Source organism: Quercus robur, chromosome 6 (genome assembly GCF_932294415.1).
Source record: "Quercus robur chromosome 6, dhQueRobu3.1, whole genome shotgun sequence".
Taxonomy (NCBI): Eukaryota; Viridiplantae; Streptophyta; class Magnoliopsida; order Fagales; family Fagaceae; genus Quercus; species Quercus robur.
Window position 1 is genome coordinate 19,743,165 of NC_065539.1, and position 26,973 is coordinate 19,770,137.

At 34.0% G+C, this 26,973-nt stretch overlaps 2 protein-coding genes across 2 annotated transcripts; one reads left to right on the forward strand and one right to left on the reverse strand.

Annotated features, from left to right (window-relative positions):
* Positions 1 to 10,190: 10,190 nt before the first annotated feature.
* LOC126689959 (uncharacterized) lies at positions 10,191 to 10,727 on the reverse strand. The gene has a single exon (XM_050385108.1). The coding sequence runs from the start codon at positions 10,725 to 10,727 to the stop codon at positions 10,191 to 10,193; it is 537 nt and encodes a 178-aa protein (XP_050241065.1).
* A 3,730-nt stretch (positions 10,728 to 14,457) lies between these two features.
* On the forward strand, positions 14,458 to 15,333 carry LOC126689960 (uncharacterized). The gene has a single exon (XM_050385109.1). The coding sequence runs from the start codon at positions 14,458 to 14,460 to the stop codon at positions 15,331 to 15,333; it is 876 nt and encodes a 291-aa protein (XP_050241066.1).
* Positions 15,334 to 26,973: the final 11,640 nt, after the last annotated feature.

Below are 26,973 nucleotides of genomic sequence, written 5' to 3' on the forward strand. Positions count from 1 at the left end.
ATATATTAATAGCCAAAATTTAGAGAAAATCCAATTAGATTTCAAATTGTAATTCAATTAAATCCTAATTTTGTGCCACGTGTCCCATATAATCTAAGTTTTTAAATTTTTGTGCCAAGTGAGTTAATTTAATGTAAAAATTGGAATTAATTTAGAGTTTAATTTTATGCCACATGTACTACCAAATCTAAGTTATATATATATATATAAATATATATATATATATATATATTTGTTCCAATTAAGTTAATTCAATGTAGAAAACGAGAAGTCCAATATAAATAAACCATAAAAAAAATAAATAAAAAATAAAAAATAACTATTAAAAAATCTAACTGTTAGGACCGAGTTGGAATCCCAAGCCCAAAGAATGAATAGGCTCGGGCCCAAAAAGCCCAAAACAATAAATTTGTAGAGAGTGAGTTGGAAAACTGGGCTAGAATGAGTTGGATGGCAAACAAAGTGGATTCAAATGACAAGAACAGAAAGGTAAATGGATTTCAATTGGAGAAAGTCGTACTGGGACAAGTCCGAGGAGATCAATTCTTGTATATTTATCTTAAGTAAGATTACACGATTTCTTCCTGACTGCTACAGTGTCTCTCTTTAGAGTTCTCTCTCTATTTTTCAATCCCTTCTCCATGGAGGGTCTTTTACATTGTACAGTTCCCTTTTGATGATCTTGACCCCACACTTGTTGATCATTTAAGACACTACTTGAGTGTCTGTCCCATCGGACACCCCCTTAGGCCTTCTATGAGTTTAGGTAGCCAAGCAGCACTGTTCAGGGGTCTTCTCCACATTAATGCAACCAAAAAGTTAGGTGCAGAGCATTTAATGTGGTGGTAGCAGCTTTTCCTTAGATATTTCAGAGCTCCCATTCTTCCAGTACTTTCATAAGGCACATTCCTCTCAGTGGCATTTCCTGGAAGGTCACTTTGAGTGATAGAACATACATTCGATTCGTGCTTCGTTTATCCGAGAAGACAATCCTCCTCGGACCACCTTTCCCAACCTTTCTGCTTGCACGTTACTCATGGGGCTCTGAACTTAACACCCTCACAATTGCTTATTCGTCCTCAGACCAATCAATGTCCTCGATCAAAGCCCAAGGCCCAATATACAATTTTGGGCCCCTATCCCTACACTAACTCTATATATAAAATTAGAGGATGTGAGAGTTTGAATGATTTTATATTTATGAGCTTTTTTTTGTAACTAAAAATAATTCAAATTTATAAGTAAGTCGTTTATGTAATATACCATAAATATGTATGGTCTATATATATATATTTTTTTTAAAAAAAAAAAAAAAAAAAAAAAAGCTTAGAGAAAATTCAATTAAAATCAAAATTGGATTTTGTTTTTGTTAGCTTTCCATAAATATTAAATTGTTTAGATTTAAAAAAATATATATTAAATTGTTTAGATTTAAATATTAAATTGTTTAAATTTAAAAAAATATATATTAAATTGTTTAGATTTAAATATTAAATTGTTTAGATTATCATATATATATATATACACACACACACACAAAAATAATTGTTTAGATTTTCGCTGTTATATTTTTCAAACTAATGAGCATATTTTTTATTTTGTTTCTATTCAAATATTTTGTTTGCGAAAATCTTGAAGCTAAAAAATTGTAATTAAGCTGAACGATTCTATACACCTATCCCCATTCAATTTAGGGGATACTATTGGACCAATCTATTCTTTTTATTTTGTGTTGTATTTAGTACAATTTCACGTACAATTATTGTGAATTGATATTGTATATGTAGTATCTTATAATGATTTTCAAAATTACATACGTAATAGCAATGTAATAAAAAATTTGGCATAACCAATATCTTGAAAACTGTAAGGAAAAATCATTTTAGTAACTCTAAATGTCCTCGTCAAACAAATGTCCTATATGTTTAATAACTTAAGCTAACATCAGTAGCACCACTACAATTTATCATTTACATGTGTAAGCATAGGTTACATACTAATAAAATTTGTAATATCTCTTGCACCACCCACCGCACATTATTTCATTCTTTTTTTTTTTTTTTTTTTCATTCAAATTGTCAGAATTGCTCTCTTTTTACAATGCACAATAAACGAATAGCATGAGCACAATAACTTAAGCTTTTGACTCTTGATTATATTTGTTGTTCGGATTGTTCTTTAATATTAGTTTGGGTTGCACGAGCTACCCCTTTAGTGAGAAATTTAAGATAGATGTTTTTTTTCTTTTTTTTTCTTCTTCGGGAAGAAGTATGAAGTCATGTACTTAAATTTAAAATAGCTATTTACTATGACAATTTCTTAGAACCTATATATTTATTAAATGTAATATCTACTCACTTAATAATGCTACTAAGAATGATAATGAATGTCATCATCTTTCCACAATATTTAAATTTTCGTAATGAACGATGATATATGCTACAATTTGAAGCTCTTCATCAAATTAAATACTTTCAACCATCTACAATGAAGATTTTGTTATTCATACTTCCCACTTTATCATCTTGATTTATAAGCCTAACTATGATGTTTAGTATTACGACATATGTGAATGCACCAATAATTAGGATCAATTCCCTAAATGCAATATATTAAGTTTTTATTAAAAACTGATGTGGAAGTGAATAAAATTAATAGATTTCAAAATATAATAAATAAATAAATATATATATCATTTTTTTTTTCATTAGTGACACAAAAAATTATAAATACTATATAATCTATCTATCTATCTATCTATATATACATATATATATATATATATATATTAATAGCCAAATCTTAGGGAAAATCCAATTAGATCCTAAATTTTTTGCCACGTGTCCCATATAATCTAAGCTTTTAAATTTTTGTGCCAAGTGAGTTAATTTAGTGTAAAAATTGGATTTCATTTAGAGTTTAATTTTACGCCACATGTACTACCAAATCTAAGTTTTTTTTTTTCATTATTATTTTTGTTCCAATTGAGTTAATTCAGTGTAGAAAATGAGAAGTCCAATATAAATAAACCATAAAAAAAAAAAAAAAAAACTATTCAAATATCTAACTCTATATATAAAATTAGAGAATGTGAGAGTTTGAATGATTTTATATTTATGAGCTTTTTTTTTTTTTTTGTAACTAAAAATAATTCAAATTTATAAGTAAGTCGTTTATGCAATATACCATAAATATGTATGGTCTATATATAAATATATATATATATATATTTAAAAAAAGCTTAGAGAAAATTCAATTAGAATCAAAATTGGATTTTGTTTTTGTTAGCTTTCCATAAATATTAAATTGTTTAGATTTTTGCTGTTATATTTTTCTAAACTAATGAGCATATTTTTTTTATTGTATTTCTATTCAAATATTTTGTTTGCAAAAATATTGAACCTAAAAAATTGTAATTAAGCTGAACGATTCTATACACCTATCCCCATTAAATTTAGGGGATACTATTGGACCAATCTATTCTTTTTATTTTGTGTTGTATTTAGTATAATTTCATGTACAATTATTGTGAATTGATATTGTATATGTAGTATCTTATAATTATTTTCAAAATTACATAAGTAATAGCAATGTAATAAAAAATTTGGCATAACTAATATCATGAAATCTGTAAGGAAAAATCATTTTAGTAACTCTAAATGTCCTTGTCGAACTAATGTCCTATATGTTTAATAACTCAAGCTAACATCAATAGCACCACTACAATTTATCATTTACATGTGTAAACACGGGTTTCATACTAATAAAATTTGTAATATCTCTTGCACCACCCACCGCATATTATTTAATTCTCTCTTTTTTTTTTTCTTTTTTCTTTTTTTCATTCAAACTGTCAAAATTACTCTCTTTTTACAATGCACAATAAACGAATAGCATGAGCACAATACACAAGCTTTTGACTCTTGATTATATTTGTTATTCAGACTTTTCTTTAATATTAGTTTGGGTTGCACGTGCTGCCCCTTTAGTAAGAAATTTAAGATAGATGTTTTTTTTTTTTTTTTTGGGAAGAAGCATGAAGTCATGTACTTGAATTTAAAATAGCTATTTACTATGCGAATTTCTTAGAACCTATATATTTATTAAATGTAATATCTAGTCACTAAATAATACTACTAAGAATGATAATGAATGTCATCATCTTTCCACAATATTTAAATTTTCGTAATGAACAATGATATATGCTACAATTTAAAGCTCTTCATCAAATTAAATACTTGCAACCACCTGCAATAAAGATTTTGTTATTCATACTTCCTTCTTTATCATCTTGATTTATAAGCCTAACTATGATGTTTAGTGTTAGGACATATGTGAATCATGTTAGGAACATATGTCATCTAGAATTGGCTAATCCTTTGACGAAACGCACTTTACTTGTAGTTGGGTAGATCTAGGATGCGTTTAATACTTCAATGAACAAGAGTTCAAGTCCAAGTATTAAAGCCATGCAAATCTGTGCAAGAAGCAAGTGAAGAAGTACAGGATTTTAAAGCTCGATAGCTAGCTTGACAGATAACATCTATTGAGGTTTAAAAGGCTTGTTTAGCCCGATGCTCGATAGCTGCATGATAGATAACCTATCTATCGAGATTTACGAAAATTAGTTTTTTAGATTTGATTTCACACCAATCTGTGTATATTTTTTTAGGCTTTCTTTTCTCACAACCCTAAACATACATAAGGATTATTTTAATGGCCGTCACAGCTGATGAAAAGTGAGTGCAACTTGATGCAATGGTTTTTCACAAGCATATTGTGATCGGAGCCCTAGTTCATCTCTCTCTTGAAGAAGCTACTGTGTTTGTAGGCCGTAGCGTTTTGTAACCAAGGAGTTTTGTGATCTTCATCGTTTTGATGAACTAAAGAATTTTGCAGCCAACATCCCTCTGAAGTTGGTGGTTAGTCACGTACTTGGATCCGTGCATCAATTGGTTAGTCAAGCACTGGGAGCCGTGCTTTGAAAAGGAGAGAATGTCACTATAGAACAAGTCCAATTAGGTATTGGGGTAAGGGTTCAACTGTAGGTTGGTATAAAGTACTGGGATTCCTTTACTTGTAACTGCTTGTTTTGATAATAGTGGATTCTCAGGAGTGGTGACCTTAAAATCATCCGATAGGGTTTTTGCTTTGAAGGTTTTCCCCATTCGTAAACAAATCACCGTGTCAATTTTATTTTCCGCTGCATATTAACTTAGTTGGTGATTTGTTTGTGCTACCTCGCGTATTGCATGTTAATTGAATTAATTAATTAACTTGGATAATTAATTGGTTAATTTATCACAAGAGGTCAATACATTCTTGGCCTATCATTTAGCTTAATTATTTTTAATGAACACCCTTTTAAACTGGGAAAGAAATTAAAAAAAGAAGAAGATAACAAAGGACATCTGTCATCAAAGTTTCCATTAGATAAAATTATAAGTCTAGAAGACTTAAACCTAATAAATTAGTGTTCTCTAAGTAACAAATAGAACACCATATATCACCTTTCTAACTTTCCAAGCATAACTATCAGTCTACCACATAAAATTCAAAATATAAGAAGAAATTTTTTGGGACATTAACATTTAGCGGGAGTATTTTAGACATTGCACAATGGAATATTTTAGGTATTACAAAATTTTGTTAGGGTTTAACAAAGAGAGTAACAATAGGGGTATATGCTCATTTACAAAATAAAAGGAGGAAATTATTCAACTTTAGTTTAGGGGAGGAATGAAACTACCCCACACATAAAAGGGGAAAGTGCTTCTTCATCAATTTTGTGTGTGTGTGTGTGTGTGTGAAACAATGTGTTTTTTTTTTTAATCATTTTTTTATAACTTGAAACAATGTATTATAAAAAAATTCAACCTAAAAAATATGTGCATAAAAAAAACAGATTAACTATACCAAAAAAGAAGTCTAGGAACACAACAAAATGTCAAGATATTTTTACAATACCTTTATTTTTAACTATGGTGGGTCTTGGTATGATATTTTATTATTTTATTTTAGAGTAATGCTATGTCCACAACATTTTTAGAATAAATCCTAGATGGTAAATTGTTTCTGGTTTTAAACTGGGATAAACACTTTAAAACATGCATTAAAAAAAAAAAAAAAAAAAAAAAAAAAAAAAAAAAGACCAAAAGCCAATTGAAGAAAATTGTGACTAAAACAGTGAATTTTGGCTTACCAAATTTGACTAAACCAAAAAAGAAGCCTAGGAACAAAAAAAAAAAAAAAAAAATTTCACAACATTTTCACAATACTTTTTACTTCCAACTGTGGTAGGTCCCGGTTTGATATTTTATTATTTTATTTTTGACGTCCATAACATGTTCACAACAAATCTTAAGTAACAAATTATTACTAATTTTAAAATTGTGCATTAAAAAAATAAACAAAAAGGCAACACAAGAAAATTGTGCATGAAACTATGAATTTTGGTTCTCCCAATTTGACAAAACCAAAAAAGAAGTCAAAGAATACAACAAAATATCACAACATTTTCACAATACCTTTATTTTTAGGATCCGATATGATATTTTATTATTGTATTTTAGAGGAATGCTACACCTATAACATTTTCACAACAAAATCTAAATGACAAATTGTTACTGGTTTTAAACTGGGCCCACTACTGATATCACTTTTTTATCCAATAAAAATACCTCACCAAGTAAGATTTGTTATGAAATTATTGTGATTTTATTTTGTTTTTTAAGGAACTGAGATCTTGGCAATTGTGAAAATATTATAACAAAAAGAAGATGTTATAAAATTTTTGCAGTCATTTATTTTCAGTTGTAGTTGGTCTCAATCTTTTATTTTATTATTTTATTTTGACCTATAAACATTTACACCTAAATAATTGTAAAAATATTGTAAAAATTTATTGTGTAAGTACTATGTATGCACATGTAAATTTTCAAAAGAAAAAACAAAAAAGCACAAACAAAACTGGGCGTACAGTGAAAAAAAAAAAAAGAGCTCAAGCAAAACAATGAGTTTTGCCTCACCAAATACTCTACTCTACTATAGATTGAGCTATTGCCTCTTTTTATATAGTTAGTAGAAAAATAAGTAAAAACCACAATTATAACATCACAACTTGACCAACAAGGAATCAGAGAGAAACAAAACTGAATAAAAGAAAGGAGTCAGAGAGAGAGAGAGAGACAAAGAAATATTGTGTTGCTACTTGAAAGTTCAATAAGTGTATAAAACACCTTGAACGTTTAGACCCCCAATTTACAAATTACCAATTCAAGCATAATATCAAACAATTAATGTGTGGAATATGAATATAAGCTTAATACAGAATTGATAAACAATCTAAACCAAATAAAATCACATCCACAGCAGAAATTAAATGAAAAAGATTAAGGGAAGAGAGATGCAAACACAAGAACAACACTCGATATGTTATCGAAGAGAAAACCAAAGCCCTCGGCGTAAAACCTCTCCACCGCCCTCCACGCGGTAAACAATCCACTAAAGAATGTAGTTGGGATACATGAACAGTAGAAGACCTTCCAAGCCTAATCTACCCAATGTACCTAAGCCCTCCAAGCTCCTACTCCAACGAGGTTACGCCAAACCTATTTCTTCTTTAGCTTACCGAATTCCGCTACTTGACCATAGCATCAACCAATATGAAATTAGTCCCTTCTTAACTGCTTTCCAAACAACAAATGGCCTTCTCACAGATATGGGTATGGTGAGAAAAGGTTTTGGTAATGTACTTCTTAAGGATTTGACAATGGAGAGGAATAGAGTAGAGGAATTTGAAGAGTCTCTATGTGAAGATTGTGGATGAATCAATCTTGTTTTTCTCTAAGGTTTCTTTCTCAAAATTCTCTCTGGAAGCTCTCTAAATATCGTGGGTATAAGGGTATATATATAGTAGGGTGAGAAGGAATGTGAAAAGTCAGTTTTTCCCAAACAGGGTGGTTTGGCGACTTGACCTCGCGACTGGGTTGAGTCGGAAGTTCAAGCCGCAAGCTAACGACCTGGCCAGCCTGGGACTTTTTTCCTATAGTGCAACAGCTGGCATGACTCTTCAACTCCCATGCATGCTCCACACGTGTGCCAACTTTGGCGGCTTGCCAGTCGCGAGTAACCCGCAAGTCCAGCCTCGAGTCTCTGCATCCTTGCACAATCTTGAGCATTTCTTCACACTCTCTCACTCACTACCCTTACATGATTCCCACCTAAATACAGGATTACTAATTGCTAAAATACAAGCAAATTTGGTATGGAATAAAACCAACAAGATGGTTGATAAAATTCAACCTTACATTACTGTAGTCTGTAGTGCTGCTATTGGTGTCTCTCTCAGAAGCAAATCTAGTGTGGTGGTGCCGAAGTCAAAGTGTCTTGTTGGAGTGTTGCTGCATTTTGGTCTCAATCTTCCATGGCCTCTACCTCTACTGCATGCTTTAGTCCTAGTGCCTCTCACTTTCTCTCCGTTAGTTTTTTTTTTTTTTTTTAAATAAATTTTTATTTGGAACTTGATGGAGTGGAATGTCTCAATTCAACCTTTTGAGATTATTTTTGCTACAAACTTTGTAAGGGCCAAGCTAATTTTATTATTAATATTATTTTGGTAAAATTGGTTGGTTGGGCTAAATTTTTTATCTGTGATTTTGTTGTTGGACTAATTTGTTTGGCCTTGATAATTTGTATTATGGGATTTTAGATCAGTAAATTTTGTATAGACAATTTCTTCTTGTTTAAGAGGACTAATGATGGTATGTGGGGCAAATGTAATTTTTTTTCCTTTTTTGATTAGGTTTTAATGAATAATTTTTTCACTTGTTGTTGGCCTAGTTTTGTTTTTGTTTAGATTAATAATTGTTGTTATTTAAGATTTTTTTTTTTTTTTTTTTTTTGTTTAAAGGGTTAAGGATTTTAAATAATTTTATATGAATTTTGAAATCTTATTTTAATAGAATTTGAAAAATATTCTGCTTAAACTTCACATTTTTTTAAAAATAAGTTGTGGTTTATAGAACAATATAAGCTCCACTAAAAGAGTCAATACCCTAGACTAATTTTTTTATAATAATAATAATGATCAATTACAATTCCCCAATTCCCATGCGTTACCTCTATTTTCCTTTTTCTTTTTAATTCACCCTCATATAGGAATAGCTAAACTGGACTAAACCTTTGAAGAGATCACCACTTGCCAAATTTGCCCAATGGCACAACTTTAGCAAATTTTAGGAGAAAAGCACATTAACAAAGTTATTTAGTTATATAGCACATTTTTTGGAACTCGAGTTTCAACTCAAACTTGAGTTCTAAGCAATTTGGGCTGCAGTCCATGGCATTCCATGTGAGTTGTTTGTAGACGTAGCACTTCTCGTGTTTATATGCACAACTAATTCCCTTGCTACAATCAACAGAAACAAGCCCTCTCAAAATTTGCAGTAGCTTAGAGATAATTGTACATAATTTGGCCTCTCCATTTCAGCTTCTTTCTTTTAGATATGTTTCTTGGTTAATATGGTGGCTGGACTTTTAAATAATTGTATACAAAATTAGTTTCCTTGGTCCACCAATACCCTCTTCACTATAAAGTCGTTTATCCAAGCCATAACCACCAATGTATCATCATGAGGTTGAGTCGTTCCTTCCAAATCTTCATCATTGAAAGCGATGGGTTCAAGAGCATATTTCATCCTTTTCCCCGATGGTCATTCTTGACAACTTTCCGTCGGCACCACAGTCAGCACCCCCTTTCTTCAGGTCACTAAAGTACCCCTTGAAACGGCATGTATGACTTCTATTACACCCAATGGAGGTGAGAGAGGGTTCCCCCAAGGTCTTGTAGTTTGCCCGATCTTTGGACCCTTAGGTTCCAAAACAAACTCCTTTAAATGCCCCGACTTCAACAATTGCTCCAGGTGATCTTTCAGAACCTTACATTGCTCGGTGGTATGTCATTTGTCCTAATGATAAGTGCAATACAAATTTTGATTTCTTCTTGATAGGTCACCCCCCATCTTGCTTGGCCTCCGAAAGTATGGCTCGTTCTTTATTCGGTCCAGAATTTTGTGCACAGATTCCTTAAATGTCACGTTGACTTCCCCTACCCGAGCACTGGGTTCTTGGATCCTTAAATCCCTTTTGGGTCTTGGCTGAAAACCCCTTTGTTGGAACTCTTTTGAATACTACGTCACGGCCAGCGCCTTCCCCTTGCTCTGCTGCCGATCATCCTCTAACTTCTTATACTCCTCAATTCGTCTCATAAGTTGTCTCATATCCTTTGGAGGTCTCCTCGTCAACGACTCTCGCAATTTAGAGTCCTTAGGCAATCCCAGCCTAAAAGTGCTTGCTGCGATTTTTTCATTACCCCCTCCGATCTCATTGTACAATTCCCAATACCTACTAGTGTAACTCCAAAGGGTTTTTCTGGCTTCCATCTTCATAAACAGCAACGCGTCCACTGGTTGTGGTACCCAACTATAGGTCATAAACCGGACCCCAAACTCTTGAATCAACTCTGCAAAACTATGAATCGAGCCCTTCCTTAACCCATTGAACCGCCCCAAAGCAGTGGGTCCAAGACTAGAGGAAAACACCCTACTCATCAACGCATCATTATGATTATGCAGGAACATCATATGGATATAATGGCTTACATGTTCAACCGGGTCTGTTTTCCCATCATAAGAAATAAATGTGGGTCTGGTGAATCTGCTTGGCATAGGTGCTCATTCGATCTCTTCTGAGAATGGTGACTAAGCAGCTCTGCGTAATGCCCAGCTCATAGCGCCTAACACGGCATTCCGGGGCCTCCACCCTTTAGGGGAAATCGAGTCTCTGTCGACGTAATCCCAAGACCGATCCCTAGAACCACGAGAACCAGACTGACGGGATGCTTCCCCATGCTACCACCTACACTTACAAACCCTTCAGCATGGTCATCACAATTCTTTGTCGGTGCCTTCCTCGTACTTCTAACTCTAAGTCCCTCACCATACTATGCAGGCGTTCTAGCTCTTAATTCCACTTATCATAATGCTCGTGTTCGGAGACGTCCGACATTGACAGATACGTCTAGGACAATCCCTCCCTCGAACCAAAATGTTCCCCACCTCATTCTCATCTTTGATCCTCATTTCTCTTATACCTCCTTTCCCACCAGCTGGAACCCCGAGAAGAGCCTCCGGACCCGCTAGTGGTGTAACTCGCTGAGTGCCGTTCAAACATCCTCCTCACTTGAACCTTGGCAAAATTATAGCTATGTAGGAGATTCTCATAGACGGCACCAATTGTACGTACCCAATTTTCCCTATTAGACCGAACCTAGGGTTGGGCACACAATTTACTTATATAGTAGGTAATGGGTTTCCTACTTTGGGTAGCTCCCAGCCGAGCTTTAAGCAAGAATTGCCTCACACAGCCTAGCCTTCCTCTTTCCCTCCTTAAGCTCTCTTAAGCTACATGTGTTCGTTCTCTCTCTCTCTCTCTCCAGTATCCAACCCCATTACCTCCTTGCTTTCTTTTATTTATAACTTAAGGTTAGTGGGGGAATCATGATTACCTTTGATTCCACTCATATGGGTGGGGCCTAAATTGATTATTCCTGACAAGGAATATGCTTCATTGGGAATGGTGTCAAGGACATTAGAATTGGTGTCAGCCTCCAAAATATTGCTCAGCAATGTGATTCCCCATGGCACTCCCGAGCTGCCGAGGCATTTCTACCCATCACATGGATACCTACCGACCATCCTACACGTGGGTGGCATTCACGTGCCAAGCTTATGAATAGTGAGCCAATCATGACACTAGACCTGGGCCTGACAATATTTATGGTCCTATTTCAGCCTGGGCCCAAGATAAATGGGCTTGTGGCTGTATGCGGTACAATACTCATTAAAAACCAAATAATATCTGAAACTTTCAGGTTGGGTAAGGTCGGATACCCATTACCCAATGGGTTTGATCATCCCTAATTAGAGCCACTTTTTTGAAGCTTACCATTGACCACAATAATTTCCCAATTGAATCTTTAAACAATTATTGAACAATTATTACCCAAAAATTCCCCTTTCTTCCCCTTCCACTACCGATCTTCAACAATAGAATCCATTGTCAATGGCCAACACCAAACACTAGTTGTCAAGTCAAATGTGTCTTCACTTCTACCATTTTCTTGAAAGTAGAACTGCACTAATTTGTAACTTCTTACATATTTTTTATTTCAAGTTTCCTTTCACTATTAACAATAAGAAGCGAATTCTAGAGACTCAATTAAAATCTCTACCTGTAGTACCTTTGCTATTGCACATAGTGGCATCAACACTTGCCAAGTGATCAGGAATGGAGCCAAGATATCAAGTAAGGCGAGGCAAAATATGAACCAAAACTCTTTTTTTTCATGAAAATCCAAAATAACGTCCTTTCAGTATTAATAAATTATCAACAAAAAATTGCATTAAATAATTGTTTATGAAAACATTGCAATATAAGTATCTATCAAAATACAACTTGCTATTCTTTTTAAATAAATTAACTAGAGAAGTAGAATGGGAATATGGACATATTCAATCACACAAGTAAACAATAATAAGCATCATAAAAAAAAAGTAGTAAATTAACCAAAGAAGTACACAAGAAGAATAAAGCAATATCAAATTTCGATGGGATGTCATCAACGCAATTTAATACTTTAGGATAAAACTTAGGTACATTTCACTCCAAAAAAAAAAAAAGTTAGGTTCAATTCCCTAAATGCAATATATTAAGCTTTTATTCAAAAACTAATGTTGTAGTGAATAAAATTAATAGATTTCAAAATTTTAACACATAAATATATAAATCATTTTTTTTTCATTAGTGACACAACAAATTATAAAGACTAAGTAATCTGAATAAATATATATATGAGAGGATTTTCAAATATGGATGTCCAACTGGTATGGTTAAGGGCTTTACACGAGCATTTAGAAACCAAGCATCTTTAATCTAAAGTACTCTGGGAATTTCTCTCCTATTTTTTAGGAGCTTTTCTCTCTCGTATCTCATGAGACTTCTCTCCCTAGGGTTTCCTAGGGGCTGCGTTTTTTTGCTTCTTTTATTTGTGGAATCAATAGTGATGGCAGATGATGTAACACAAACTTTGGAGAAGATGAAGTTAACCGTGGAGGAAGAGGAGACAACTATATCAGATGAGGGTCGAAAAGAAGAACTAGAGAGCTGTGAGTTGAGTCTTATTGGTAAGTTTTTGACTTGCAGATCCTTTAACAAAAGAGCAGCGTTGATGACACTCAAAAAAGCATTGAGATTAGAAGATGGAGTGCAAGTTGTTGAAGTAGGGACAAACTTATTTCAGTTTAAGTTTAGATTTGAGTTTAAGTTAAACAGAGTCTACACTGGAGGCATATGGAGTTTTGATAACCAAGCGTTACTGTTAATTAGATGGAAGTCGAGGATGATGGCGACGAGTGTCAAATTTGATTTAGTACCCTTATGGGTACAAATCTGGGGGACGCCCTTTGAGATAAGAACTGCTTGAGTTGTGGAGGAGGTAGGGAACCAATTGGGTAGGGTTTTAGAGGTTGAGAAACAGCGTAGCATCAATGGCCAGAATATATTTATGAGGGTGAAAGTGGCTATTCCGTTAGAGAAAGAGATGCGTCGTGGTGCTTTCTTGGCAGGATCGGACGGGAAGAAATTTTGGGTGGACCTCAAGTATGAATGATTGCCTATTCTGTGCCATTACTGTGGACTACTTAGGTATGAACTACGGTTTTGTGCTCAGTACTATAGCAAAACAAAATCTGGGGCAATGGTCGAGTGTGGCTATGGGGATTGGTTGAAAGCAACGGGTGATAGGATGAGATCGCCACAGAGGAGGGGAGTTAGGAAGGATAACACGCATGAGGGAAATAAAGGTGAACAGCCACGATCTGCTTCACAGAGTGTGTCGGAGATGGGAGCAACGGGCAATGGGGAAGACAAAAACTATACCAAACCTGTTATGGAGGTGGTGGGTGGTGCTACCGGATCAGTGGGGGAGGATTGGGCTGATAGTGAGAGTAGGAGAGAGAATAATGGGACTGGGGACATGGACAAGGATAACAGAGATTCGTGCTCCTTATTTTTGGGTGCACAAACTTCATGCCAGCCTAATGGGACTGAGTTGGCAGCAACAACATGTGAGGTTCACGTACAGAGCATGGATAAGGGTGTTGGGCTGAGTAATACCAAAAAACCATCTACATGGACTAGACTAGTCTGGATGGATGTTGGGCTGGTGGGAATGTTAAAAGAGGGTGCGAAATCCATTTTGGGAAAGAGACAAAAGTTGGCTGTGTTAGATGATGGGGTGGTAGAGGTGGACAGTAATAATGGGAAAAAAATGAAGGTTGGAGATGACTTTACAATGAATGAAGCGGTAGGGGTGTTGCAACACCCTTACCGAGAGCAATGAGGCTTTTAAGTTGGAACTACCAAGGGCTTGGGAACCTTTGGACAGTTCAAAGCCTTCACAAATTAGTGAGGGAACAAGCTCCCGATGTATGCTTCTTAATGGAAACAAGGTTGGATCGAAGTGGTTTTGAGAAGAATTGTGGTGATGTACCTTTTAAAAATAAATTGATAGTGAAAAAGCCAAATTCGGGTGGAGGGTTGGCTTTGCTTTGGAAGGAGGAGGTGACTTTGGATGTGATTAATTTTACTGATAATCATATTTTGGCTAAGGTGGTGGAAAATGATGGTTTTGTGTGGCATCTTACAGGGTTTTATGGGTGGCCGGAGGCAAATGAAAAGAGGAAGTCGTGGGCACTTCTATCTCATTTAAGGACTCTTGTTGAAGGTCCTTGGTGTTGCATTGGTGACTTCAATGCTATACTTCATGCATCGGAGAAACAGAGTGTCAATGAACCTTACTATAATCAGATGGAGGATTTTCGGGTTGCTTTGGAAAATTGTGAGTTGACAGATTTGGGTTTTATTGGGCATAAGTTCACTTGGACAAACAGGCAGCTAGGTTCAGCTCATACAAAACAACGGTTGGATAGAGCTACTGCTAATAGAGGATGGACTGAAAAGTTTCCTGCAAGTTCAGTTTCCCATTTGTTCAGCCATGCTTCTGACCACATTCCTATTCTTTTGACAACCATGAATGATAGGCAGCTTAGGGGTAGGGGGCCTAGTGGTTTCAAATTTAAGGAATGCTGGTTGTTATGGGATGATTGTGAGGAGGCTGTGCTTGAGGCGTGGACAAAAGGAGGGCATGGTAGCTCGGGTTTGAGTGGTTTGAGGGACCAAATCCAAATTTGTGGGGCTGATTTGTATGCGTGAGGTTCTTCTAAAACTAAACTCGAAACAGAGGAGATTAAAAGATTACAAAAGAAGCTGGAATTATTGAATGCCAGTGAGATGACCAAGGAAAGTAGAAATGAATTTCTTTTACTGAGTAAACAGTTGGATGACTTATTGCTTAAGCAAGAGATTTTTTGGCGTCAAAGGTCCCCGGTATCATGGTTAAAGTATGGAGATAGGAATACTAAATTTTTTTCACTCCAAGGCTTCCCAATGAAGGTGAAGGAATTTTATTGAGGGAATCAAGAATGCTAATAAGGATTGGGTGGAGGAGGTTGCAGATGTGGCTTCTGATTATTTCATGAATATTTTTAATGCAAGCCCTTATGATAGAATGGAGGAATGCTTTAACGCAATTAACCAGAGAATGACTGATGATATGTTGGAGGTGCTATCCAGGTCGTACAGCAGTGAAGAAGTTAAAGCGGCATTGTTCCAGATGGGACCAACAAAGGCTCCTGGACCTGATGGTATGAATGCCCTCTTCTATCAAAAATTTTGGTATATTGTTGGTAACGAGGTGACTGATGCTGTGTTAGATTTTTTACATACTGGTCATATGGTGCCTGATATTAATTATACTCATATAGTTTTGATTCCTAAAGTAAAGAAACAGGAGAAAATGGCATATTTCAGACCTATTAGCCTATGTAACGTGATATATAAAATTATCTCAAAAGTATTAGTGAATAGGTTGAAACTGATCTTGCCACAATTAATTTCCCCTACCCAGAGTGCTTTTGTACCTAGATGCCTTATCACTAATAATGTGCTAGTAGCCTATGAGACTTTGCATGCCATGCATATTAGAAAGAAGGGAAAGAAGGGGGCTTTAGCCCTTAAACTGGATGTTAGTAAGGCCTATGACAGGGTGGAGTGGGGCTTCCTTGAAGGGAGGTTGCATGGAGTGGCATTATGTAGAAGTGCTCCATCTATTACTAATTTGCTTTTTGCTAATGATTCTTTGATTTTTTTGTCAAACTAATAAAGATGAAGTGCAGGTGGTTTCTGATATCCTACAGCTATATGCTAAAGCTTTGGGCCAATGCATAAACCTTGAGAAGTCTTCTGCTTATTTCAGTAGCAATGTGTCTGTGGAGCAGCAAGCATGGATAATTGAAAAATTAAAGGTTAAGGAAGTGGAGAAATTTGATACTTATTTGGGGCTGCCTACTCTGATAGGAAGAAAAAAATATGTGACTTTTGCTTTCCTAAAGGAACGGGTTTGGAGAAAGCTGCAAGGTTGGAAGGGGAAGTTTCTTTCTAGGGCTAGCAAGGAGGTTCTTATAAAAGTAGTGGCTCAATCAATCCACACGTATACAATGGGGGTTTTTCAGTTGCCTGGGAAATTATGTGACGAGTTGGACGCTATGAGTGATAGATTTTGGTGGGGACAAGTTGGGGAGGAAAGGAAAATACACTAGAAAAATTGGAGTTTTTTAACGCTGCCAAAGAAAGAGGGCGGAATGGGTTTTACAGATTTAAGATCATTTAATTTAGCCATGTTAGCAAAACAGGGTTGGAGGTTGTTGCAAGATAAAAGCTCTCTGTTATACAGCTATTTTAAAGCTAAATATTTTCCGTGGTGTGACTTTCTTGAAGCGACTAATTGCCAAAATATTTCCTATGTATGGAAAAGTTTGTTAGCAGCTCAATCAATTTTGAGGAAGGGATGCTTTTGGAGAATAGGTAATGGGGCTTCAATTAGTGTTCTTAAGGATTGCTGGCTGCCAAACCACCCAACAAAAAAAATTCTTTTCCAGCCGAAGGAGGAGATTTGGGAGTGGAAATTCTCTGATTTAGTTGACTGGCAGAATCATCAGTGGGATAAAGAAAGAATTACGGCCATGTTCCACCAGTTTGATGCAGAAGCTATTCTTCAAGTCCCTTTGAGTAGGCGGGCTGTACAAGATGTGTTGGTATGGTCCATTTTAAAGAAAGGCAGATATACGATCCGGTCTGGGTATTTTGTGGTGAAGCAATTAAGGAAGGAAGAGTTCAATGTTGGGGAGTCTTCGGAGCAAAGAGCATATGGATCACTATGGCAATGACTATGGAAAGCAGATGTTCCAAATAAGATCAAATTTTTTTCCTGGAGAGCTTGTCTTAATATTTTGCCCACATAGAACAATCTCATTCGAAGAAGAGTGGTGGAGACTGCGAGATGTTGTTTCTGCCAGCAGGAGATCGAATCAGTTTTACATGTGCTTTGGAGTTGTGGGGCGGCACAAGATGTTTGGGCTGGGAGTTTAGGTAGACTTCAAAAATCTTGTACTGAACAGAATGATTTCTTGCAACTGGTCACAAGTCTTATGGCGAAGCTTTCATCAGAGGAATGGAACCTATTCTGGGTTTTTTGTTGGTAGATATGGCATTAAAGGAACACGGTCATGCATGGAGGTGCATTCCAGCATCCTTCAAGGTCAGCCCAACGTGCAGTAGATCATTTGAGGGAGTATATGGATGCATAAGATCATCTGAGGGTGCCAAATCCGATTCATGTCCCAGTGCAGCAGACATGGCAGCCTCCACAAGGATCATTATTCAAGCTAAACTTCGACGGTGCTTGCTTTGATGATGGAGCTACTTTGGGTTATGGGGCTGTGATTCGGAATGAAAAGGGCGAAGTCATGGCTGCTATAGCTGTGAGGGGCGATGCTGTGCGAGAAAGTGAGGAGGTGAAAGTGATGGCATGCCGTAAAGCGCTTGAGTTTGCCATTGATGCGGGCTTCATGGAGATAATTCTGGAAAGTGATAATGCTATAGTGATGAAGACAATTTCTCAGGCTCAACCAGACCTCTCATGACTTGGTTTAATATACAAAGACATCTGGTGCTTGGCTACAAGTTTCAGCTCCATTTCAACTCATTGTGTTAGGTGCAGTGCAAATAGTGTTGCTCATGCTTTGGCTAGATTTGCTAGATTAATTGATAATGAAATTATTTAGATGGAGGAGGATCCTCCGCCAGTAGTGGATGCTTTGTATTTGGATTCTAGTTTTCTAAATTAATGAAAATTGATTGGTTCCGCTTCCACCAAAAAAAAAAAAAAAAAAAAAAAAAGAGGATTTTCAACTAGACTTTTATGTGGTTTAAAAATACCCTCATTAATGAAAGGTAACCTCATTTAGAAATAAGGTCATAAATGTCAAATAACAAATTTCATTTTGAATTCAAAAAGAGAATTCCTAAAATTTAGGATTTTTTCCCTACGCGTTCAAAAAAGAAATTGCAGTTACTACTTATCTCTAAAGTTTATCATTTTTATTTGTTTTAAAAATAAAAAATATATTTCTAAAATTATAATAGCCAAAACTAAGAGAAAATCTAATTAGATTTCATATTGGAATTCAATTATATCCTAATTTTGTGCCACGTGTCCCATCTAATCTAATTTTTTAAATTTTTGTGCCAAGTGAGTTAATTTAGTGTAAAAATTGGATTTCAATTAGAGTTTAATTTTGCGCTACGTGTACAATCTAATCTAAATTTTTTTTTAATTTTTGTGTCAATTGAGTTAATTCAATGTAGAAAATAATAAGTTCAATATAAAAAAATAAAAATAAAAAATAAAAAAAGCTAATCATATATCCAACTCTATATATAAAATTAGAGGAGTTCAAATCTTCTGTCTCACTTTTCCTACTCCACTCTATACTCCACTAATAAAAACATGCCACGTGTTCACCTAATTAATTAAATACTATCGTCACTGACTTATTAATACTATTGTTATTAATTAATAGTAGTATTTAATTAATTAGGTGAACATGTGGCAAGTTTTTATTGGTGGAGTATGGAGTGGAGCAGGGAAAGTGGGACAAAAGATTTGGATTCAAATTAGAGGAAGTGAGAGTTTGAATGATTTTATATTTATGAGATATTTTTTTTGTAACTAAAAATAATTCAAATTTATAAGTAAGTCATTTATATAATATACCATAAATATGTATGGTCCATTACAAACTAGGTTTTATATATATATATATATATATATAAAGAAACCAAAACTTAGAGAAAATTCAATTAGAATCAAAATTGGATTTTGTTTTTGTTAACTTTCCACAAATATTAAATTGTTTAGATTTTTGCTTTTATATTTTTCCTAAACGAATGAGCATATTTTTTATAGTGTTTCCATTCAAATATTTTTGTATGCGCAAATCTTGAACCTAAAAAATTGTAATTAAGCTGAACGATCTTATACACCTATCCCCATTCAATTTAGGGGATACTATTGGACCAATCTATTCTTTTTATTTGTGTTATATTTAGTATAATTTCATGTACAGTTATTATGAATTGATATTGTATATGTAGTATCCAATAGTTATTTTTAAAATTACATACGTAATAGCAATGTAATGAAAAATTTGGCACAACTAATATCAAGAAAATTGTAAGGAAAAACTATATTAGTAACTCCAAATGTGCTGGTTGAACTAATGTCATATATGTTTAATAACCCAAGTTAACATCAATAGCACCACTACAATTTATTATTTCCATGTGTAAGCACGAGTTACATACTAGTAAAATTCGTAATATCTCTTACACCACCCACCACACATTATTTCATTCTCTTTTTTTTTTTTTTTTCCGTTAAAATTGTCAAAATTACTCTCTTTTTACAATGCACAATAAAAGAATTGCATGAGCACATTAACACTAGATTTTGACTCTTGATTATAATTGTTGTTCTGACTTTTCTTTAATACTAGTTTGGGTTGCACCTACAAGGCACGTGCTGCCCCCTTTAGTGAGAAAATTAAGATAGATGTTTTTTTATTGGAAGAAGTATAAAGTCATGTACTTAAATTTAAAACAGCTATTTGCTATGACAATTTCTTAGAACCTATTAACTAAATGTAATATCTACTCACTAAAAAATGCTACTAAGAATGACAATGAATGTCATCATCTTTCCTCAATATTTAAATTTTCAATGAATGATAGTATATGCTACAATTTGATGCTCTTCATCAAATTAAATACATGCAACTATCTACAATGAAGATTTTATTATTCATACTTCCTTCTTTAACATCATGTTTTATGAGCCTAGCTATGATGTTTAGCTTAATTATTTTTAATGAACACCCTTTTAAGCAAGAAAAGAAATTAAAAAAGAAGAAAATAACAAAAGACATATGTCATCAAAGTTTCCATTAGATAAACTTATAAGTCTTGAAGAATAAAACCTAATAAATTAGTGTTTTCTAAGTAACAAATAGAACACCATATATCACCATTCTAACTTTCCAAGCATAACTACCAATCTACCACATAAAATTCAAAATACAAGAAGAAATTTTTTGGGACATTAAAATTTTGTGGGAGTATTTTAGACATTGCACAATGGAATATTTTAGGAATTATAATATTTTGTTAGCACTTAACTAAGAGAGTAACAATAGGGGTATATGCTCATTTACAAAATAAAAAGGAGGAAATTATTCAACTTTACTTTAGGGGAGGAATGAAACTACCCCAAACATAAAGGGGGAAAGTGCTTCTTCGTCAATTTTGTGTGTGTAAAACAATGTGTTTTTTTTTTTTTTTTTTTTTTTTTTTTTTTAACTTGAAACAATGTGTTATAAAAAAAAAAAGTCAACCTAAAAAAGTTGTGCATAAAACAATGAATTTTAGCTCAACAGATTGACTATACCAAAAAAGAAGTCTAGGAACACAACAAAATGTCACGATATTTTTACAATACCTTTATTTTTAACTATGGTGGGTCCTGGTATGATTTTTTTTTTCTTTTCTTTTAGAGTAATGCTTCGTCCACCATGGTTTCGAAACTCGAACCATTCAAAGAACCAAAAAGAAGAGAGGGTTCAAGGTTTTTGAGATCGAAACCGAGGTTCAACCGAGGCCACACCGTGATGTATCATTTAATTTTTTAATATATTTGGTACTTAAATTTATCTTTATAATTAATAATGTTTCATTCTTGACCAACAATGTTAGGACATATATGATTCACTTATTAGGAACATATGTCACTATTTTATGTAATTGGCTATCATTTGACAAAACGCACTTTACTTATAATTGGATAGATCTAGGTGTTTTTAATACTTCAAGAAACTGTGTTTCAAAATCAAGTGTTGAAGTCATCAAGTCTGTCCAAGAAACAAGCTGAAAAGTGCAAGTTCATTAAAACTCGACAGCTAGCATGTGTCGAGGTTTAAGAAGCTGTTCAGCCCGTGTGCTCAACACCTGCTCGACAGCTGCTCGACACCTCCTATCTGTCGAGGTTTAAGAAAGAATCAGAAATTCTGATCGATTTTCGTGGAATCCGTGAATGTTTCTTTGGGACTTCTTTTCTCCTAACCCTAGACATATAAAATGATTATTTTAAGGGCCGTCAAAGAGTTCACAAGTTGCACAGGTTTTGAGAAAAGTCTGTTTAAGCAAATTGTGACCGGAGACAAAGTTTTGCCCTAGTTCATCTCTTCTGAAGAAGTTGCTGTGTTTGTGCACCGTAGGGTTTTATGACCAAGCATCTTCTTGATCTTCATCGTGTGGATGAACTGAAGAACTTTGCAGCCAACAACCTTCTCTAGTTGGTGATTGAAATCGCGTACTGGGATCTGCGCAATTGGTTAGTCATGTACTTGGAAGCTGTGCATCAAAAGGAGAAATTGTCACTACAGAACAAGTCCAATTGAGTATTGGGGTAAGGGTTCAACTGTAGGTTGGTATAAAGTACTGGGATTCCTTTACTTGTAACCGCTTGTTGTGATAATAGTGGAGTTTCGGAAGTGGTGACCTTAAAATCACCCAGTGAGGTTTTTGCCATGTTGGTTTTCCTCATTTGTAAACAAATCACCGTGTCAATTTAATTTCCACTGCACTTAGTTTAATTGGTGATTTATTTGTGCTACCACGCGCTTTGCATGTTAATTTGATTAATTAATAAACTTCACTAATTAATCAATTAATTTCATCACAAGAGGTCAATATGTTTTTGGCCTATCAAACAAGTTCAGTTTGTCCCAATGGTTTGTATGCTTGGATGTTATCTCACCTACTGAAAGCAGGTTCTTGTCCTACGGCCCCATATTTTCATTAAATTTTACCAAAATACTAAAATTATTGAACTGTGACATATAAAATTGGCCCAGGACCTAATTCCCATTTAACCCGGTCTAGTCTGAATTTCAAAACACTAACGTCAACAACATTTTAAAAATAAATCCTAGGTGGTAAATTGTTACTGGTTTTAGGGTCCGTTTGGTTGGAGAGGTGGAAAAGTATGAGGATAGAAAATGGAGAGAGGATAGAAAAGTTTTTAATTTTCCCTCATGGTGCTTGGTTTGAGAGTAGAAGAGTGGAGGGATAGAAAATATAGTTTGTATAAATTTACTTCCATGTCCCTAATAGATAAAAAAAAAATAACAAATAAGAAAAAAAATACAGATGAACAAAAAAATAAAAGCACCAAAAGTGTACAATGAAGGACAAAAAAAGCTAAAAAAGGAAATTTAAAAATAAAATAAAAATAAAAAAAGAAGAAGAAGAAGAAGAGAGAGACTGAATAGTACCTAGCACATTAATAAAGGGGAGTTTTTTGTCCAAACATTTTCTCTCTTGTTTTCTCTCCATTTTGGAGAGAAAACTTTTTGGTGGGCCTGAGGAGAAAACACCTGGACCCCACCATTTATTTTCCATCCTTTCCACCCAACCAAATACACTCCAAAAAAGTTTTCCTTCTTATTTTCTCTCCAAAGGCTTTCATCCACCTTATTTCACCTCCAAACAAACACGCCCTTAAACTGGGCTAACCACTCTAAAACGTGCATTTAAAACAAAACAAACAAATTGACAAAAAGCCAATTGAAGAAAATTGTGACTAAAACTATGAATTTTGGCTCACCAAATTTGACTAAACCAAAAAAGAAGCTTAGGAACACAAAAATAAATAAATAAATAAATAATGTCACAACATTTCCACAATACTTTTTATTTCCAGTTGTGGTAGGTCCCGGTTTGATATTTTATTATTTTATTTTTGACGTCCACAACATTTTCACAAAAAATCTTAAGTGAAAAATTATTACTGATTTTAAAATTGTGCATTAAAAACAACAACAAGGCAACACGAGAAAATTGTGAATGAAACCGTGAATTTTAGCTCACCCAATTTGACTTAAACTAAAAAAGAAGTCTAAGAATACAACAAAATATCACAACATTTTCACAATACCTTTATTTTTAGGATCCGATGTGATATTTTATTATCTTATTTTAGAGAAATGCTACACCCATAAAATTCTCACAATAAATTCTAAATGACAAGTTGTTACTGGTTTAAACTAGGCCTACTACTAATATCACTTTTTTATCTGTTAAAAATATCTTACTAAGTAAGATTTGTTGTAAAATTATTGTGATTTTGTTTTGATTTATAAGTGTGGGAGGGGTATAATCCGAACACCAATTAGCACCAAGTAGGCCCGACTTGAGGAAAAGGGAGTCTCATCCTCCCAATGGTTCTAATTTAGTACGACGGTAAGAGACCAAATGTTAAGACTGAGGAAGCCGACCATCCAAGGAGTTCAAAGAGCGAGGTTCCTCGGAAGGTTTTATTCAAACCACCAAGAACGAGGGAAAAAATACCAAAGAAAAAGAAGAAAGAAACGTGCAAGTAAAGAAGAAGGATGATGCCTAGATAAAGTACCCATCACCATTTAATGAACTACACCAACTTAGCTGGCCGCATTAATGGCGAAATGACCCCTAAACAGTTCCCTCACAGCTTACAACACATTCCACCACCTCAAGCAAAGCCGTGATAGGACAAGTATCCAAATGAATATCCCTGGCTGTACAATTGGAGGGCTGAGATGCAACTCAAATAAATATATAAGGAAAGGGAATTCCTCCAGAGGGTGGAGGAAAAATTAGAAAGAAAAGGAGATATTTTGTATCAACATTCTGTAACCAAGACTTGAACAATATATGAACTAAACATCCTCGGATTAGCTTGAGGAGGAGATAAACATTGAAATCTTCTTCTTTGTTTCAAATTATTTGTTGTCTTTATGATTGAACGTGAAACTAGACCACTAAAGCATATGCAAGCTAACCTCAGAACCCCACTCTTTACAAATTAATTGTATTGAACTATATCATATCAACTTTTTGCCCATTCAAGGTTTGCAACTTGATTTTTGTTCCTCTACAATAAGGAACTGAAATCTTGGCAATTGTGAAAATATTATAATAACAAAAAGATGTTATAACATTTTAGCAATACATTTATTTTCAGTTGTGATTGGTCTCAATCTTTTATTTTATTATTTTATTTTGACCTATAAAAAATTTACACCTAAATAATTGTGAAAATATTGTAAGAATTTATTGTGTCAATACTATGTGTGCATGCATAAATATTTAAAAGAAAAAATAGTAAAGCACAAACAAAACCGAGCGTAGTGTGAAAAAAAAAAAACAAAAACAAAAACAAAAACAAAAACAAAAAAAAAAAAAAACAAACAAACAAACAAACTCAAGCAAAATGGTGAGTTTTGCCTCACCAAATTGAATAAATCAAAGTTACTGTAGATTGAGCTATTTCCTCTTTTTATATAATTAGTAGAAAAATTAAGTAAAAACCACAATTATAACATCACAACCTGACCAGCAAGAGTCAGAGAGAAACAAAACTGAATAAAAGAAAGGAGTCAGAGAGAGAAACAGAGAAATATTGTGTTGCTGTGCTTTTGTTGGTGTCTCTCTTATAAGCAAATCTAGTGCGATGGTGCTGAAGTCAAAGTGTCTTGCTGGCGTGTTGCTGCATTTTGGTCTCAATCTTCACTGCCTTTACCTCTACTACACACTTTACCTCTACTACATGCTTTAGTCCTTGTGCCTCGCACTCTCTCTCCATTAGTTTTATTTTTATTTTTATTTGGAATTTCATGGAATGGAACGTCTCAGTTCAACCTTTTGAGATCAGTTTTGCTTCAAACTTTGTAAGGGCCAAGCTGATTTTTTTTTTTTTTTTTTTTGGGGTAAAATTGGTTGGTTGTGCTAAACTTTTTATTCATGATTTTGTTGTTGGACTAATTTGTTTGGCCTTGCTAATTTGTATTATGGGATTTTAGATCAGTAAATTTTGTATGGACTTTTTCTTCTTGTTTAAGAGGACTAATGATGTTAAGAGGGGCAAATGTAATTTTTTCGTTTTTGAATAGGTTTTAATGAATAATTTTTTCACTTGTTGTTGGCCTAGTTTTGTTTTTGTTTAGATTAACAATTGCTGTTATTTAAGCTTTTTTTTTTTTTTTTAAGGGTTAAGGATTTTAAATAATTTCATATGAATTTTCAAATCTTATATTAAGAGAATTTTAAAAATATTTTGCTTAAACTTCACATTTTTTTGAAAAATAAATTGTGGTTTATATAACAACTTAAGATCCACTAAAAGAGTCAAGACCCTACCTAGACTTATTTTTTATAATAATAATAATGACCAATTACAATTCCCCCATTCCCAAGATTTACCTCCATTTTCATTTTTCTTTTTAATTCACCCTCATATAGGAATAGCTAAACTAGACTAAATCTCTGAAGTCAGAGATCACCACTCGCCAAATTTGCTAAATAGCACAAGTTTAGTAAATTTTAGGAGAAAAGCACATTAATAAAGTTATTTAGTAATATAGCACAATTTTTGGAACTCAAGTTCCAAGCAGTTTGGGCTGCACTCCTTGGCGTGCCATGCGAATTGTTTGTAGATGTAACACTTCTCGTGTTTATATGCACAATTCCCTTGCTACAATCGACAGAAACATGCCCTCTCAAAATTTGTAGTAGCTTAGAGATAATGGTACATAATTTTGCTTCTTCATTTCAGCTTCTTTCTTTCGGATATGTTTCTAGGTCAATATGGTGGTCAAACTTTTGATTTCCTACGCTAAGGATTTAATGATTCTTCTACTTAGCTAGATGAGCTTCTTTCTTTTCTCCTTCCCATTGGAATTGATGATTTAATTTCATATGTCTACCATTTTAAGTTTTTTTTTTTTGGTATGGAAATTAGCATGATCATTCTCTAGAACATACGTGATCCTAGTCTAGATAAAAACTTATTACGTACAAATCAAAAAATTTTACCATATTATGTCAATGATTTGAAAATAAAAGAGAATGGAAGAAAATGTGCAAATATGTTGAGTTTAATGTTAATCTTTTAGTATTTTAAGTAATTGAACATTTATTAATATTTAACTTGTGCCCTTATAGCACTTATTAATAGGATCCTTGATTTATTTTTCTTGAATAATAGGATGTCTTGAGAATTACAATTTATTCTGAATTACAACTTATAGGGTTGCAGATAATGAAACAAGTTATCATTTTGTCCTTCCATGTGATTGTTGAAGACTTTAGCTACAAATTCTTGTTTAGTGGGGGGAGCACAGAAACACAACTTCAAATCCTGGTGGCAATAACAATCGTAAATCTCCGCAATCATTATCAGTATTGCATTTAATTTGTTTAAGTCCTTCAACATCCAACTTGAAACCTGCAATTATTGTATTTGTTAATGATTGCATTCTCTGAAATTATATTTATGTATGAAACATTGAAAATCATTAAAAT